The sequence below is a fragment of the Periplaneta americana genome, chromosome 8 (assembly GCF_040183065.1).
Source record: "Periplaneta americana isolate PAMFEO1 chromosome 8, P.americana_PAMFEO1_priV1, whole genome shotgun sequence".
In the NCBI taxonomy this organism is placed as follows: domain Eukaryota; kingdom Metazoa; phylum Arthropoda; class Insecta; order Blattodea; family Blattidae; genus Periplaneta; species Periplaneta americana.
In genome coordinates this window covers 33444494-33462988 of record NC_091124.1, presented here as the reverse complement: position 1 = coordinate 33462988, position 18495 = coordinate 33444494, and the positions used below count along the sequence as shown (strand labels likewise).

At 34.8% G+C, this 18495-nt stretch overlaps 1 protein-coding gene across 2 annotated transcripts in view; it reads left to right on the top strand.

Annotated features, from left to right (window-relative positions):
* Window positions 1-2211: 2211 nt before the first annotated feature.
* LOC138704642 (serine/threonine-protein phosphatase PP1-beta catalytic subunit) overlaps window positions 2212-18495 on the top strand; it is a 49625-nt gene continuing 33341 nt past the window's right edge. For both annotated transcript variants that reach the window (XM_069832730.1, XM_069832731.1), the window contains exons 1-2: window positions 2212-2349; window positions 2573-2704. In XM_069832730.1, the coding sequence (XP_069688831.1) occupies window positions 2298-2349; window positions 2573-2704 (184 nt within the window). In that variant the 5' untranslated portion in view covers window positions 2212-2297. The remainder of the gene's footprint in view (window positions 2350-2572; window positions 2705-18495) is intronic.

Sequence of the window (18495 nt, the reverse complement as noted above, 5' to 3'; positions counted from 1 at the left end):
CAACACATAATATGGGATGCTTCATCACACTGAAACAAACACTGAAACTCGCAGCATAACAGCTTATTTGGGTGAGTGAAATTATTATTTGTATTACTAGATAATAATAATAGACATAATGATAATAATAATAATACAGCTTATTTGGTGAGTGAAATTATTATTTTTTATTACTAGATAATAATAATAGACAATAATAATAATAATAATAATAATAATAATAATAATAATACAACAGTAATAATGATATTAATAGTATAACAACAATAATAATTAATATCATAAATAAACATTTTCTATCGGAGGCACTTAAACTAGTTGCATCTGGCCTCACCGAGGATTTGGATCACCGGCCGTTACTGCAATGGATACACAACAGGGAAAAGTAAACCTACCCAATCTGGCTGCACAAGAATGATGATTTTTCAGTTATTGGCAGGAGCTGCCAACAACTATACATACATCAGTATAAAAAGTATGAACTCTGTTAGATTTATGTATGATTTGAGGCTTTCTCGGCGTTGGTTCGCTAATATGCTTTCGCGGGATATCAGCCGAGTTAAGATTTTGGAATGCTCCAAGCTTTCGACTGCTATCTCTGCAGCCATCTTCAGGGAAGTGATGAGATGTTAGATTTGACGTGTTGAAAGCAAACTTTCCTATTGCAGATTGGCATACCAAATGGTTTAGTTGGTCCTTTCCTTGTTGGATTGCTACGAAATAGGACCTAAAAAGAAATCCCATTCTGGCATAACACGGTACACCCGCGAAATTCTGGAAGCTGCAGTGGAAGTTATTAAAAGAGAGATGTCATAAAATACTGCTGCAAAGAAGTATGGCATTCCACAGTCTACGATCCAGTTTTGTCTGAGTGAATGTTTAAAAAAAGTGGAACATGGACCTTTTCCCATTCCAACAACAAATGTCGAAAATGTCTTCTTAAAAAACTCTTGACATTTTAGTGTGAATTAAAAGTACGAAGTTTTGAAAGTAATACCATGTAAATGTTTAAAAATATTTGATAGTTTATGATAGACTGAACTACAATAATGTTAATAACAATCAGGGATGTTGCTGGGTGGAGTCTTCAATTGTGGTAAGTCACTTAACATTATAATGGATTACCGGTACTTAGTTTTCAGTGTTTAAGAGAACCAAAACCTTGAAAAACCGGATGGGGGCATAGGGCGCCAATATCATAAGTGGCCTTATATAAGAAGTTTGTTTGGGTCAGGCCTGTCCAACTGGGTGGTATTCAGTAAAACTGGTTCTCAATAACTTATATGCAATAATTAATTATATTAATCCTCATCATTCATATCCACACAATTTTTTTTTTACCATGTTCTACCGAGAATGACTAGAGAAACCAAAATGTTATGGAGGAAAAAATGTCCGATTAGAAATTAAGTACAGTACCGGTACCGGGTTGGTAGAGCCATGTGGCCTAATAGCCCCATAAATTAAATTACAGGATCCCATATTATAACATATTATAAAATCTTAAGTCATCATAATCATAGCATGAAGGTAAATAAACTGCTTCTACGCATTATACTGAAACTGAGTCTCTAGCCTTTAAATCAGTAGTCGGCAAAGATTACGTCATAAAATGCAGCCCGCAATACACAGCAATTGGAGAGATTGGAGGGGGAGGATACTGAAACTGCTTAACTTCGAATGAACAAGTGATGGCTAAGGATAGGAAGATTATGCCTTACCCCTCCGCCCTACTTGACTATTAAAGAGTTAACTCGCTAGTCAAGAAATGCCGACCACTGCTCTAAACAGATGTCTGTCCTCGAACTGTTGTCCTTGTAACATATGACGCCATTTTCCTCACAAGAGTACTTATGACTTCATACATGTGCCCAATATTTACATAGTTTTATGTCGTTATGTTACTAGTGCATCCTTGAATTTATGGTTTAAAAGATAAATTAAATTAAACTCCACAATTTTTTATGAATATATATATTTTTTTTCAGTACGGAGTAATGTCTCATTAAGCAATGTTCGATACATTATCGATAGTGTGAATACGTCCAACATCAACCAAAGTATTTACATAAGTCTCATTTGAAATGATATATAGTATCACTCGGATATTATATTAAATTGGAGATGCAAGATCTTATGCCGTTTTCGTCTAATAAGATTAATTTTAACATCACAGTAATAGAAATTCAATACTAAATCGATACATAGAACCTCTGTCGATAAATTCGCACTCATGTATATTTTATATCGATATGAAATATCGATGGTGCCATTTGTAGCCTGAAGGTAGAAGAAAGATGGCAGACATTGATTTGAACGTAGACAGTCTTATCCAAAGACTTCTCGAAGGTATGTGGAATTTAGTAGTATATCAAAATGATTGAACAAAATTGAATATAGTAGACTGTTGTCAGTTTGTTAAACATACATTTCTATGCGGTCACTCCAGCAACTGATGTAATTAGCATTGCAGTGTTGTAGACGTCAGTATTGTGTTCTCCTGATGGATGAGTTTACTACATGAAGTATTTGAATGTATGGAATAATGTAAGTGTATGAAATTATCTTACAGTCAGAGGATGTCGTCCAGGCAAGTCCGTTCAAATGACTGAAGCAGAGGTGCGAGGGCTCTGTCTAAAGTCTCGAGAAATTTTCCTGCAGCAACCAATTCTTTTGGAGTTGGAGGCACCGTTGAAGATTTGTGGTTCGTATTAATTTATTAATATCATTTTCTGATATCCTTCACAAGTGTTTTATAAATCATCTATTTGTACATACAATTTTCCTGTAAGGTTACCTACCGTTTAATAGTTAAATTTATGATGTACTTCATGCGTTTGGACCTACTGTATGATCAGTACCTAACTTACGCTTTAATAATATTTAATGTGGGACTCTCATTTAATAACTGCTCTAAGAGAAGAGTTGAATATGATTTAGGAATTCTGCAGGATATCATTATTAGAAAATAATTTAAACATTAATTTGGTAATGAACATTAATTTTGTAACTTAGGACTGCACGAACGTTGTGTCAGTCAGTGATATCTCCATTTCAGACCGCGTATTGTATAACCAGCTGTACTTTTCGTAAACTTAACCACATAATCCATTAATAAATTTATTTTCAATTCTTATACTAGGCTAATCGTCGGACCTTCATTTCTGTAGGCCTACAGTTAAGAAAAGTAATGTCATTAGCAATCATATTCTTGTATGTTTATGTAACGAACAATGTCTTGTTGTACTATTGATCACGCGTATTCGTATATTAAATTACCGGTATTAATTTGTCGTAGATCTAGATCTAATTATCGTAAACAGATAATGGTGTTTAGCGGCACCTACTGTAGACAGATGGGGGGGGGAGATAGTAGCGACATCTGTGACTAACCTTGTCACAGTCCTTGGTCTCTTGTCATTTAGCTATCCCCTTCTAATTTGTCACATTTCTCAGCCTCATGTCACTTACCAATCCCCTCATCTAATATAACATAACCTAACCTAACCTAACCTTTAACTCGCAATATTTGGCAGTGGAGGGTAAAACATAGTGCAACACGGTCCCCACGATCAGATGCTACCACTAATATATGCCAAATCGGTGAACCGACTGTGCTGTTAAAATAAATAATTACGTTGGTTAGGTAAATAACATAAAAGAGTTTTCATACCCTACTTGTACACTAAACAGTTAATGCTATGTTGACGTCATTGGTGAAAAAACCATTCACCTCACATTATTTCAATTATTTCAATAGCGGACCTGTTATCTCTACAGAGATAATGTAGAAGTGAACGAAGTTTACCGTAGACCTAATTCGGTGTTACAGCATGGCATCTCGTTTGAGATTTACCACTGTTAATGATATTCATCTACTTAGAACAGCTCAAGGTGGATAAATTGTTCAGGCCGAAGTAAAAAAAGGCTTAGGTAAGAAGTTTTCGTTGACAAAAGGTTGAGTCTTGAGTACTTCGCGAAGTGAAAACACTTCTTTATTTAATTCGCCATAATTCCGAAAGCAGTAAAGATTTTTAGTACCCAGTAGCGACTACTTTTAAAAGTAATTTCCATTCTTTCTCATCATTTCTCTCACTTTGACCCTCCACCCCCATCTAAAGTGAAAATTAAGAAAGTTTGCTGCTTACCAGCTTTTAAAGAAAAATGTCTATTCTGAACAGATCACATCAAAGTTAGTATCTTTTTTTCTCACTTTTCAAAAAAGATTTTCATTTCGAATTTTTTTCTATGCTTTTCTTAGACATTGAGCTATCAATTGAAAAAATTACAGCATGATTGATTGACTATCATAGGAGTTACGACATGATAAATGTTTAATGGAGCAGAAAATATTGCATAATGTAGCCTTACGTTAAAGGAATACATGCACTGAAGTTTTACGAACTTGAACAAATGACGTGAATATAGCGTTAGCCATTTAGCTGGCGACGAGGCTGGTCATAGTTGAACAATGTGGTAGGATTTCTCTCCGTGAAGGTTCTTGTAATCCTATAGCATTGTTCCTCGTGCAACTTGGATTTTGATTAAGCACCTTCATTCATTTGAACTGAATTACATTTCGGGAGGGGGCACTACTACTTAGCACTGTGATGTAGAAAATATATTGCACTAATTCTCAAGTTAGTCGCTTTTCCAATCCACACTAGCTGACTACACTAAGGTTTGCTACATATCTGGGTTTCGAAAAAACAACCTCACTTTTTCCTCTCTTTCTTTTACGGAGGATGGACCTGAAAGCTTACACTGCAGCCTAAGACTTATTGTGCTTACCACTCCTGTTCTGTGAATGTTTGGGTAGCCGAACGGCCGTGCTCTTGTACAGGTACAGGACAATACACTGTGAACTTAACCCAGGCTATGCTGTTACTCCACAGCAATGGACACTACACCAGACCCCTCATTGTATTGCCAAGCGATGTTTGAGGAATGGCATGGAATGAAATGGAGATTGGATGGTATGATGTTGATGTCTAGCATGGGGGGAAAATGGGAGAACCTCGGGAAAAACCCCAACTGCGACACTCGTCTGCAAAAAGTGTCACTGTGGATTTTTAATATAAAAAATTCCCAGGCCAGACTGAGACTTGAACCCAGACCACCTGCATGGCAGGCTGAAGGTGTGACAATTCAGTCACCTTTGTTAATACTTACTGATCAACCTTTTAGAGCAGCATTACTTGCTGCATAGAAAACAGCCAATGTATTCACAAAATAGTATAGGGTGGCACACAAAATGTCATACAGTTTAGATTGTTTATATAACCTTTAATATACAAAATATTTCATACAATCTTATATTACATTACTCGCCTGAATATGGATGATTAACGAGCATACAGGACGTGTTCAATATGTCCACCTTGTTGGCGTATCACCTCTTCGAGGCAAACCCTGATGTTTCCGATCACTCTACGACACAAGTCCTCTGTCAGTCCCTGAAAGAAAGTCGTGATAGCCGCTCGCAGTTGCATTAGATTTCTTGGTTTACTGCGATAGACTGTCTCCCCATAAGAAATAGTCACAGGGATTGATATTCGGGCTGTGTGGCAGCCATATTGAACCAACCTGAAAACGTTCAGGATATCGATGGGACATTACATGGGTCCCAAACTGTTCATGCAGGAAATCCAGAACGTTTGCTGTATGAGGACGAGCTCCGTCTTGCATAAACCATTGTGTCTCCATTGATAATCTTGTTGCATACAGTTGCAGAAAAAAATTATTTTGCAACATGTCCATGTAGCGCGCACTGTTAATAGTGTCATTAAAAAAGAAAGGTCCAATGATTCCATGACTGGAAATCGCACCCCACACACCACTTTTTCACCATAATTTTCAATCTCGTGCACAATATTAGGAGCTTCTCTCGCCCAAAATCAGACATTCTGCTTGTTCACACAACCGTTCAGATAAACGTACACCTCATCGGAGAACCACATGTTATGAATCATGCAATCATCTTCTGCAAGAGCCCAAGCAGCAAACTGTACTCGACGTTCCTTGTCATTTTCCGTTAGTATATGCAGCACTGCAATTTTGTATGGGAATAATTTCAGATCAGCATGAAATATCCTCTGAAGAGAACGACGTGAAATGCCCAAATCGGCAGAAGCTCGTCTGATGGATTTAGCAGGACTTCGTGTCAAAGCCACTCTCACCGCCTCTGTATTCTCCGGAGTACGGATTGTTGGGGCATGCGGTAGTTTCTTCTCTAAAACACTGCCATCAATTTCAAATTTTTCGGCTAATCTGTACACTGTCTGTCTGCAGGGAGCCCACCTCATACGAAAATAAACACGAAAACGTTCATGAGTCTCACGATTACACTCCAAACATTGTCAGATATTGTTGTTAACAATCTTTATGCTAGTTCCTACAAAAATGCAGGACAAATATTGACAAATGAAGAAAACGTGCCATCTGCAGATTTAAGTTTTGTTGATCTTATTGAGTTAGATCAACTGCGATACAATAAACTTACTGCATAGGACATTGCGGGTATTTTTGTCTCAATGAGCTACCAAAATACCGTTATGTTGTGCATGGCAGACAAGGGGGGAATAAATTAAGCCCTCTCTTTGATCTGATTAAATATATCACCACCTCTTCCCTGGTGAATCACAATTGCAATAGTGTCCCATGCCAGCAAAACAAGCCCACTAGAAAGGTTTACTTCAGTTTGGACCATTTTTTATTGCTGTTCGTAACCATTTCTCACACCTTAGTCACACAAATTAATCCAGCAATATTTGGTAGATCAGTATAGTCTGGAGGAAGTGCAAAAATTACAATTCCTAAGAAAAGACCAAAAGGTATTACTTATTGATAAAATAAGAGGCCTACACCTTGATCACCTCAGAAAGATCTCTTAGTGAGAAAAAGTGATTCTGCCCTCTACAGTATATTTCAGGGTAGTTCACGAAACATGCAGCAGCTATACCAAGATGCTAAGTCTTTTGTTCAAAGCATGACAAATTTTACATTTTCTTAACTCTCACCTACAATCCCCAATGACCTGAAATAGCTACTGCATTACTCCCACATGAAAAACTCGCTGATTGTCCTGACATTGTTACTTTCGTTTTTGCATTGAAACTCAAGAACTGAAGATGGATAGGTTCAAGGAAAAGTATTTGGCATAAAAAAACATTCAGAGGGAATATGTTTCACTATTATGGAAGCAAATAACTTTCAAAATGTCTGGTATTCTTCATTGAAAATAAATGTGAACAATTTTTATTTGAACTTCTTATGGACTTAGTTTGCAGTATTTGCTGCACAAGTCATTAGTCTATATTCATCAAGTTAAATTAAGTTTATTTAGAGAAGCATTTTTAGGTTATGTGTAAATATTTTGGGTAGTTTCTCATCATAATAATATGTAAATTTCGGATATCTGTACAGTATGAGTCAGTGACAGTTTATACAGCACCATGAACTGTACTTGTCATATATGACAACTGTGTTAACATCCCACTCTAAGAACTTTGTGAGAAAAATGTAATTTTTTGTATCTTGAAATCCCAAACAAATTTTTTTTATTTTAAGATTTTTCTGTCTTTTTTCTCCTGTTGTGTTTTGGCTCCCTCTCTTCTTTTCTCTTTAGATTTTTTTCCTTGTACAGTAGAACCCCGATTTTCTGTCACCCCATTAACCGATTGGTGGATTTTCTGACTGTCTTTCTCGCTCACTCGTTTTTTTTTTTCTGCAGAAAAAAATATTAAGTACTGTACATTATATTAGTACGAATTTTTTCTACGGTTTTTTTTTTTTTTTTTTTTTTTTTTAAACTTTTACTCTTATACAGCATAGTCTGCTTTTCGAAGAGCCTAAATTCAATGCAAAATACTTTCCACAGGTGTCGAAGAAAAAGAGTTGTGCTACGAAAAATAGTGAAAGTAATTGAATGGTTTGAGAAAAGAGAAACTGTGGTTCATCTCGCATCAGAATACGAAATAGGAATTACAACTGTGCACGATTTATTTAAAAACAAATATGAAAGTTAGAATTTATAAAACAGTTATATTACCCATTGTTCTGTATGGTTGTGAAACTTGGACTCTCACTTTGAGAGAGGAACAGAGATTAAGGATGTTTGAGAATAAGGTTCTTAGGAAAATATTTGGGGCTAAGAGGGATGAAGTTACAGGAGAATGGAGAAAGTTACAAAACGCAGAACTGGATGCATTGTTTTCTTCACCTGACATAATTAGGAATATTAAATCCAGATGTTTGAGATGGGCAGGGCATGTAGCACATATGTGCGAATCCAGAAATGCATATAGAGTGCTACTGGGGAGACCAGAGAGAAAAAGACCTTTGTGAGGCCGAGACATAGATTGGAGGATAATATTAAAATGGATTTGAGGGAGGTGGGATATGATGGTAGAGACTGGATTAATCTTGCTCAGGATAGGGACTGATGGTGGGCTTATGTGAGGGCGGCAATGAACTTGCTGGTTCCTTAAAAGCCATTTGTAAGTAAGTATGAAGTGTAATAAGTATGTAAATCTACAACATGAGACCTGTACTATTCCTGTCTTTCTACAGACAGACGTCATAAAGGGTTTCCTTGGCCCTTAAAAATCTGTCGTTGAAAACCATACTTAAATTAGTGAACGTCTGAGCCACTATCTGGCGTGTTAAAAACACAAGACCACGGAGGAAATTAGGAAACTGTATTATGCACTTAATTTATTAAAACCTTATATGGTACGGATTATCCGATTTTTTTCGATTAACTGTTCACTCCACACCCTTACCACGGATAATAGAGGTTCTACTGTATCTTTAATATTGGTACTGTACTAATTCAGTTTTAATCAACAACACTATTTTCTTTTGCAGTTTGAATTGTGAAGTTGGTATAGCCTATTTTGTCATTCTTGCCTGTAAAGGCTGTTAATATGTAACATGTATGATACACAGGATTGCTAGATTACGCTTTTTTTTCTTTAACACGTTTTTTATGCCTGTAAAACTTTTTTTATCCCATCAAAGCTGAACTTCAAATGGAACCAAACTGTAATCAATCATGTCGAGAGATGTTTACACTTGACTTGACTTCGAGTTATTGAAAGGGATCAAAGCATCGGAAGAATATTAACACTAGCATTGTGTGTGTTCCAGCATTTTACCTTGGTTGATTTAATCTTGTTGATTCTGTCAAGGTTTTTATAGATGTTCTATGCTTCACTGAAAGAATATAATGTTTGTTTTAATTAATGTGTGCAACCCTTTTGTTTTGTGATATTGAAGTCTAATTTGTAATGACCGTGTTTAAAAAGATTACTACATGTCTCACCCTCACTGATACCGAAAAGTGGTTTCAGGCACTGTCTCTTTGTTTCTCATGCACAGCAATTTCTACTAAGCTATTGGACGGATTTTGTTCATATTCAATATCTACTAGTCAATTTATCAGGGAATGATGTACATGAAATATAATAATTTTAGTACTAGTCTGTCTGTGTGCAGCGATTTCTACTAAACTATTGGACGGATTTTGTTCATATTCAATATCTACTAGTCAATTTATCAGGGAAAGATGTACATGAAATATAATAGTTTTAGTACTAGGCTAGTCTGTGTACAGCGATTTCTACTAAACTATTGGACGGATTTTGTTCATATTCAATATCTACTAGTCAATTTATCAGGGAATGATGTACATGAAATATAATAGTTTTAGTACTAGGCTAGTCTGTGTACAGCGATTTCTGCTAAACTATTGGACGGATTTTGTTCATATTCAATATCTACTAGTCAATTTATCAGGGAAAGATGTACATGAAATATAATAGTTTTATTACTAGTCTGTCTGTGTACAGCGATTTCTACTAAACTATTGGACGGATTTTGTTCATATTCAATATCTACTAGTCAATTTATCAGGGAATGATGTACATGAAATATAATAATTTTAGTACTAGTCTGTCTGTGTACAACGATTTCTGCTAAACTATTGGACGGATTTTATTCATATTCAGTATCTACTAGTCAATTTATCAGGGAATGATGTACATGAAATATAATAATTTTAGTACTAGTCTGTCTGTGTACAGCGATTTCTACTAAACTATTGGACGGATTTTGTTCATATTCAATATCTACTAGTCAATTTATCAGGGAAAGATGTACATGAAATATAATAGTTTTAGTACTAGGCTAGTCTGTGTACAGCGATTTCTACTAAACTATTGTACGGATTTTGTTCATATTCAATATTTACTAGTCAATTTATCAGGGAATGATGTACATGAAATATAATAGTTTTAGTACTAGGCTAGTCTGTGTACAGCGATTTCTACTAAACTATTGGACGGATTTTGTTCATATTCAATATCTACTAGTCAATTTATCAGGGAAAGATGTACATGAAATATAATAGTTTTAGTACTAGTCTGTCTGTGTACAGCGATTTCTACTAAACTATTGGACGGATTTTGTTCATATTCAATATCTACTAGTCAATTTATCAGGGAATGATGTACATGAAATATAATAATTTTAGTACTAGTTTGTCTGTGTACAACGATTTCTGCTAAACTATTGGACGGATTTTATTCATATTCAGTATCTACTAGTCAATTTATCAGGGAATGATGTACATGAAATATAATAATTTTAGTACTAGTCTGTCTGTGTACAGCGATTTCTACTAAACTATTGGACGGATTTTGTTCATATTCAATATCTACTAGTCAATTTATCAGGGAATGATGTACATGAAATATAATAGTTTTAATACTAGTCTGTCTCTGTACAGCAATTTCTACTAAACTATTGGACGGATTTTGTTCATATCCAATATCTACTAGTCAATTTATCAGGGAATGATGTACATGAAATATAATAATTTTAGTACTAGTCTGTCTGTGTACAGCGATTTCTACTAAACTATTGGACGGATTTTGTTCATATTCAATATCTACTAGTCAATTTATCAGGGAATGATGTACATGAAATATAATAATTTTAGTACTAGTCTGTCTGTGTACAACGATTTCTGCTAAACTATTGGACGGATTTTATTCATATTCAGTATTTACGAGTCAATTTATCAGGGAATGATGTACATGAAATATAATAATTTTAGTACTAGTCTGTCTGTGTATAGCGATTTCTACTAAACTATTGGACGGATTTTATTCATATTCAGTATTTACGAGTCAATTTATCAGGGAATGATGTACATGAAATATAATAATTTTAGTACTAGTCTGTCTGTGTACAGTGATTTCTATTAAACTATTGGACGGATTTTGCTCATATTCAATATCTACTAGTCAATTTATCAGGGAATGATGTACATGAAATATAATAGTTTTAGTACTAGTCTGTCTGTGTACAGCGATTTCTACTAAACTATTGGACGGATTTTGTTCATATTCAATATCTACTAGTCAATTTATCAGGGAATGATGTACATGAAATATAATAGTTTTAGTACTAGTCTGTCTGTGTACAGCGATTTCTACTAAACTATTGGACGGATTTTGTTCATATTCAATATCTACTAGTCAATTTATCAGGGAATGATGTACATGAAATATAATAGTTTTAATACTAGTCTGTCTGTGTACAGCAATTTCTACTAAACTATTGTACGGATTTTGTTCATATTCAATATCTACTAGTCAATTTATCAGGGAATGATGTACATGAAATATAATAATTTTAGTACTAGTCTGTCTGTGTACAGCGATTTCTACTAAACTATTGGACGGATTTTGTTCATATTCAATATCTACTAGTCAATTTATCAGGGAATGATGTACATGAAATATAATAGTTTTAGTACTAGTCTGTCTGTGTACAGCGATTTCTACTAAACTATTGGACGGATTTTGTTCATATTCAATATCTACTAGTCAATTTATCAGGGAATGATGTACATGAAATATAATAATTTTAGTACTAGTCTGTCTGTGTACAGCGATTTCTACTAAACTATTGGACGGATTTTGTTCATATTCAATATCTACTAGTCAATTTATCAGGGAATGATGTACATGAAATATAACAGTTTTAATACTAGTCTGTCTGTGTACAGCAATTTCTACTAAACTATTGTACGGATTTTGTTCATATTCAATATCTACTAGTCAATTTATCAGGGAATGATGTACATGAAATATAATAATTTTAGTACTAGTGTGTCTGTGTACAGCGATTTCTACTGAACTATTGGACGGATTTTGTTCATATTCAATATCTACTAGTCAATTTATCAGGGAGTGATGTACATGAAATATAATAGTTTTAGTACTAGTCTGTCTGTGTACAGCGATTTCTACTAAACTATTGGACGGATTTTGTTCATATTCAATATCTACTAGTCAATTTATCAGGGAATGATGTACATGAAATATAATAATTTTAGTACTAGTCTGTCTGTGTACAGCGATTTCTACTAAACTATTGGACGGATTTTGTTCATATTCAATATCTACTAGTCAATTTATCAGGGAATGCTGTACATGAAATATAATAGTTTTAATACTAGTCTGTCTGTGTACAGCAATTTCTACTAAACTATTGTACGGATTTTGTTCATATTCAATATCTACTAGTCAATGTATCAGGGAATGATGTACATGAAATATAATAATTTTAGTACTAGTCTGTCTTGTACAGCGATTTCTACTAAACTATTGGACGGATTTTGTTCATATTCAATATCTACTAGTCAATTTATCAGGGAATGATGTACATGAAATATAATAGTTTTAGTACTAGTCTGAAAAGCTGCCATCTTCCTGGTGTTCATAATATTGCTTTCTTTTTATCAAGTTTTGTTAGAGATAACGGCATCATTAGTGATTAATTTCAATCATTCATTATTACGAGATGTCTGGATAATAGTTGTTGTGAAGTGTTATTCATATCAGTATGCATGATCACGTTTAATCTAAAATCATGAGACTGAAGTGTGTGAATTGAAATGATTATTCTTGATAGTTCATACATAATTGAACTTCGTATCAGAGGTGAATCTTAGGTCATATCCTGGTAAAAGCATGCAAATCGAATTAAGTGGTTTCAGTGGTAAAAGTGAGCGAGCTATCAGCATAAGTAAAAAAAAAAAGAAATTGTTTGACTTCTCTCTGAAAGTTCATGACTGATATTTTCCTTAGTGAAAAGAAAGTATTAATTTCGGGCAGAGAGACTGTTATGAAATTGTGACTTGAGGAAAGGAGTATTTTGCTGACGTACATTGCCTGCTATGCTTGCAAAATGAAAATTGCGTTACTTAAGCTGATAGGAGTGGTTGTTAATATGTGTGATGAATGGTGCCGAAAAAAATACAGAAAGAAATGTTCTCATCAGGATTAGAATTTTAGGGACAATTTTCATAGAAAAGAAAATGGAGGGAAAAGTGATAAAATAAGACAAAAAAAAAGTGGTTAAAAGGTGATATTTCACGCAACTATTTTGGCAATTGCTCTCCCTCGTATTTTACCGAATTGAAATCAACTCGTTTGAAACTATGTACATCTTTATAATATAGTCTAGTCAGTAGCACTATTCAGTATGTTACATACCAGTAGCATTCATCAGACAAAACAGTGCATTGTTTAACAGTTCCATCAGTTTCGATGAAATCCTGAGACAGCATGAAAAATAGGGATTTGGACACTTTGGACATGATGAAATCTTGTATTAAACTTAAGCAACAAATTTAAATTCACTGACAGGAGCCTATTGATTCCAGTGAAATTAAGACGATTAAAATTTAAATTAGAAATACATTGTTGGTTCACAAATAGATCTAATACCATTGGCATAACTCAGTTGACTAAGGCTCTTGCCTGTCGTTCCAGAGTTGTGTTTGGGTGCGGATTCGATTCCCGGTTGGGTTTTTCCGAGGTTTCCCCCAACTATAAGACAAATTTCCGGTAATCTGTGGCGAATCCTCGGCTTCATCTCGCTATCACCAATCCCATTGACGCTAAATAACCTTGTAGTTGATACAGCGTTATTAAATAACTAAGTAAACTAAAAAGTATAGATCTATATAGTGAAGGCAACCTAACAACGGTCAACGAGTGGAATTTTCCGTTGTTGCAAGTGTGCGTTGCTTTTAGTCCTGTGTTCACTACCATGATATGTAATCTATTACAAATTGCAATGTAATGAAGTTCAAAAGTAAATTAAATGATAAAGTGTGATGTAAAAAAAAATTAATAAGTAACTTAGCAGTAAAACGGTAGAAAAGTTGATTAAGAGCAGAGCGAGATGAAGAAGAGATAAAGATCCCAAAAAGGGGGGGGGGGTGGAAAGTGCTGAAAAATTGCCTCCATTCACATCTGAAAGTAACATTTCACACACTGGTTTCTTTCAGAGTTTTCTCTAACCCCCCCACCCCACCCCCCCAAAAAAAAGATGCGCACTTAATAATCCTAACCCTGGTTATCACAAGTGTACAGCTGTAGGTTTTATACTCTACCGAAATAGCAACAACATGAGAATCATAGAAGCAATGCATTATCAAATAATACCGTGTTTACTTGCGTAATAGATGCCATCACATAATGTACACACCAATTTTTGACAGTAATATGAAGGGAAAAATATCCCCGCATAATTTACGCATTACATTTTCAATTGCTGTCTATGGTAATATACAATATATTGTAATGTTGGATGCACTGCTCATGTTTAAATTTTTAAAACAGAGTTAATTTATTACGATTGATTCTTTTTAAAATGCAAAAGTGGACTGTGATTGGTTGTGTTTTGCTTTATTTGTATTCAATTTTAGGTTATATTGTGCTACTTTTTTTATTCATTTCGTATGTTACGCACTTTACATTATTACTGCTCTGAAAGTCCGATATCGAAACCAACTGTGATTATCACATGGGATGTCAGATAGTTATAATTTATTCCCCTAAAATTTTTTCCTCGAATATAATATACAGCCTGAATTTGTAATCAACAGATTATAGAAAAAAAAAGTGTGTCTATTACACGAATAAATATTTGACACGAAGCTACCTAAAGATTCAACAGTAAGTTGTCCAAAATGATTGTATATTGATAGCATTTTTAATTGGTTATTTTATGGCGCTTTATCAACTGCTAAGGTTATCTAGCGTCTGAATGAGATGAAGGTGATAATACCAGCAAAATGAGTCCAGGGTCCAGCGCTGAAAGTTACCCAGCATTTGCTCTTATTGGGTTGATGAGAAACCCCAGAAAAAACTCAACCAGGTAACTTGTCCCAACCAAGATTTGAACCTGAGCTTGCTCGTTTCACAGTCAGGCATGCTAATCGTTACTCCACAGCAATGGACGATAGCGTTTCTTAGCATGCAGTTACGACTACACATCATGTCAAGCAATGCGATTGCATGCTAGCAGAATTAAACCTCTCTCTTTGAGGAAAACAATCTAGGAGAAAGTGTATGACTTGAGGCTTTCCCGGCGTTTGATGTAGAATAACTCTTCTCGGGTTCTCAGCCAGGTAAGTTGGAGATTAGCTTCCAAGCTTTCGACGGCTAGCTCTGCCATCTTCTTCACTTCGTCCCTGAAGAAGATGGCAGAGCTAGCCGTCGAAAGCTTGGAAGCTAATCTCCAACTCACCTGGCTGAGAACCCGAGAAGAGTTATTCTAATCTAGGAGAAACTTTATAAAATTACTGAATAAGTTCGTAACAAAATACTCAGTCTGTTATCTGGTAAGGTAAAGCCAGTCCCATTACAGGCCAAATCAGGCCAGAGATTATGGCTCCTATCTTTACAGACAGAGGCATTAATAGCAGTAGGGATGTCAGTCCTATGTGCTTATTACCTTTACTCAATTCGATTCTGTTAGAGGCTGAGTAAAATCCAAGACCGTAGTGTCACTGGAAGTATTAGATCAATGAGAAAATCCATGACCCCATCAGGAATCGAACCTGCAACCATCTGGCTTTATAGTGTTGTTGCCTTACTGCGATGCTAGCATGCACTGTTATCTAGTAGATAGAATTTTTTTTTACTGTTTTATTGTAATGATATTAAAAATATCAATGCAAGGCAACAAACTTAATAACTATATTTCCTTATCCCATATTTTAATGATTCTTTGCGACTTTATATCCCACAAAAAATGCACTAAAATACTGTTAAATCTTTGTTATGGGGTGAAAGCATATTTTGAAACTGTCAGTTTGCATTTAGCCTATTTCATTAGCCTGTGTTTTAAAAGAGACAGTGAACACAGGACAATAAAGTGTGTTATATTTTGTGGAATTGGTTAAGTATTGTGGAAATAGTCCAAGAAACATCTGTCTAGTGACACGACACTGTTGCTTCTCTCGGAACTGTATTTTTTACAATGAAGATTTGTTTCAAGGTCATTGAAATCTGGTAACTGACATCACTTTGTGTAATAAATGCACACACATGTTTTATATCAACTCTCAGTTCGCAGAAATTTATTGCTATAAACAGTCCGCATAACACACACTAAGGCATGAAAGTTAACTCTAAGTGTATCCAGTTACTTATGCTGTGCAACGTAAATCCAGAGGAACTGACCAATGGTGAATCTAGAGCTCCAAATTCTCCCTTCATTTCATTGAACTTCTAGCTATTTCTAACAAGTTTAACTTACAAATTGATAAAGACTGTTAACATTAACTTACATCATTTAATTTTTACTTTCTCATTTATACGAAGTATAAAATTAAGCATTGTGATTCTACGAAATATCAATTCAGAGATTTTTATGGCAATACACATTTTTCGACATTACTGATATTGAAAAATAGTGGTTTTGGACATGCTGTCTGTGTACAGTAATTTATTCTAATCTCGTGGACGAATTTTGTTCATATTCAACATGTACAAGTCAATTTTTTTTAATTGGTGCACTCAAAGTAGTAATTTTATTACTAGTCTGTCTGTATACAGTGATTTTTCTAAACTATTGGACGGATTTTGTTCATAATCAGTATCTACGAATCGGTTTATAAGAGAATGATGCACATGAAATGTGATTTTTGTAAAAATAAATAAACAAAAATAAAGAACGTACATTACACATTGAAAACATACATACATTCGTTCATTCATTCATTCATTCATTCATTCATTCATTCATTCATTCATTCATTCAGTGTTCTGCGCAAGGGTAGGACTTCGACTGCAAACCCAGCTAAAAATATACAGTGATGCTTAAATTCAAGAATTTCAGACGATTTTTTTATTACTAAATTATCAAATGAGACAGACAATTAATATTGTTTGAGAATCACGTTGCTAAGGGTGATTATTATGACTAAATAACAATAAATACATGAATAATTATTTTTACTTTTTGTTGTAAATTTATCATAGTCCAGACTGTTGAGCAAGAAGAAGGAATACACAAGCTAGTCCCATGCTAGTGACAAGAGCTTGAATTTATATAGCAACTGCCGCGAAACCAGGTGGCCCGGGTTCGATTTCCGGTCGGGGCAAGTTACCTGGTTGAGGTTTTTCCGGGGTTTTCCCTCAACCCAATATGAGCAAATGCCGGGTAACTTTCGGTGTTGGACCCCGGACTCATTTCACTGGCATTATCACCTTCATCTCATTCAGACGCTAAATAACCTAAGTTGTTGATAAAGCGTAGTAAAATAACTTACAAAAATAAAAATATATAGCAACTATGTTGAAAATAGGAACGTTTTCCAGGCAATAAATAGTTTGTAACATTGTATTTTTTTTGTAGCCAATCGGAAGTTGATTTCTGAATAGCTCTCGTATGTAACTTAGGCCGTGTCTCAAAGCTACATTTTCAGCTTAAGTGAACTAGATTGTTGACTAAATAGCCGGATGTGACGTCAGAAGTTATGATCCAAAGCTACATAGTGCATAGCAATCAAGTCCGTAGTAGCTAGTAAACGAAAATGCTTGCTTGTTCACTAAATAAACATGGATACCTCATCAGCAATTGGGGTTATGAAATCTGAAAATGCTTTGGAAGTGAAATAATGTAAATATAATGTAGAATAATACGTTAACTTTGAACACTGGCATTGTTAGCACCTTCTGTACAATGTTTTAAACATTATTGCAATATATTAAGCCCTTATCTTTTCCACATAATTCGTAATGAAACTGCATGAGGACACTGCCCTCTTAATTCAGTGCTGGACCGTGATGTCATGGTTTTTTTTAGAAAAATAATCTGTGAAGAAGGTCATATTTCAAGCATACATGTCCAAAGCTCTCTAGTGTGTAGTTTACAAGTCACCTAGTTGCTAGTCACTAGTGTGTAGTGTAGACTTGAGCTTTGAGACACGGCCTTAGTATAAAAAATTCGAAAAAGAACTAGAAAAATAAAGGGGATTAAAGATCGCAATAAAATGAGACGAAATATCGAAGATCCTGTGAAATACAGAAGGGTTGATGAGCCTAGTTACGACGACGACAATGATGATGATGGAAATGAAAGTGTTATTAGAAAACCCAATAAAGCACTCTTTAGTTAAGATTA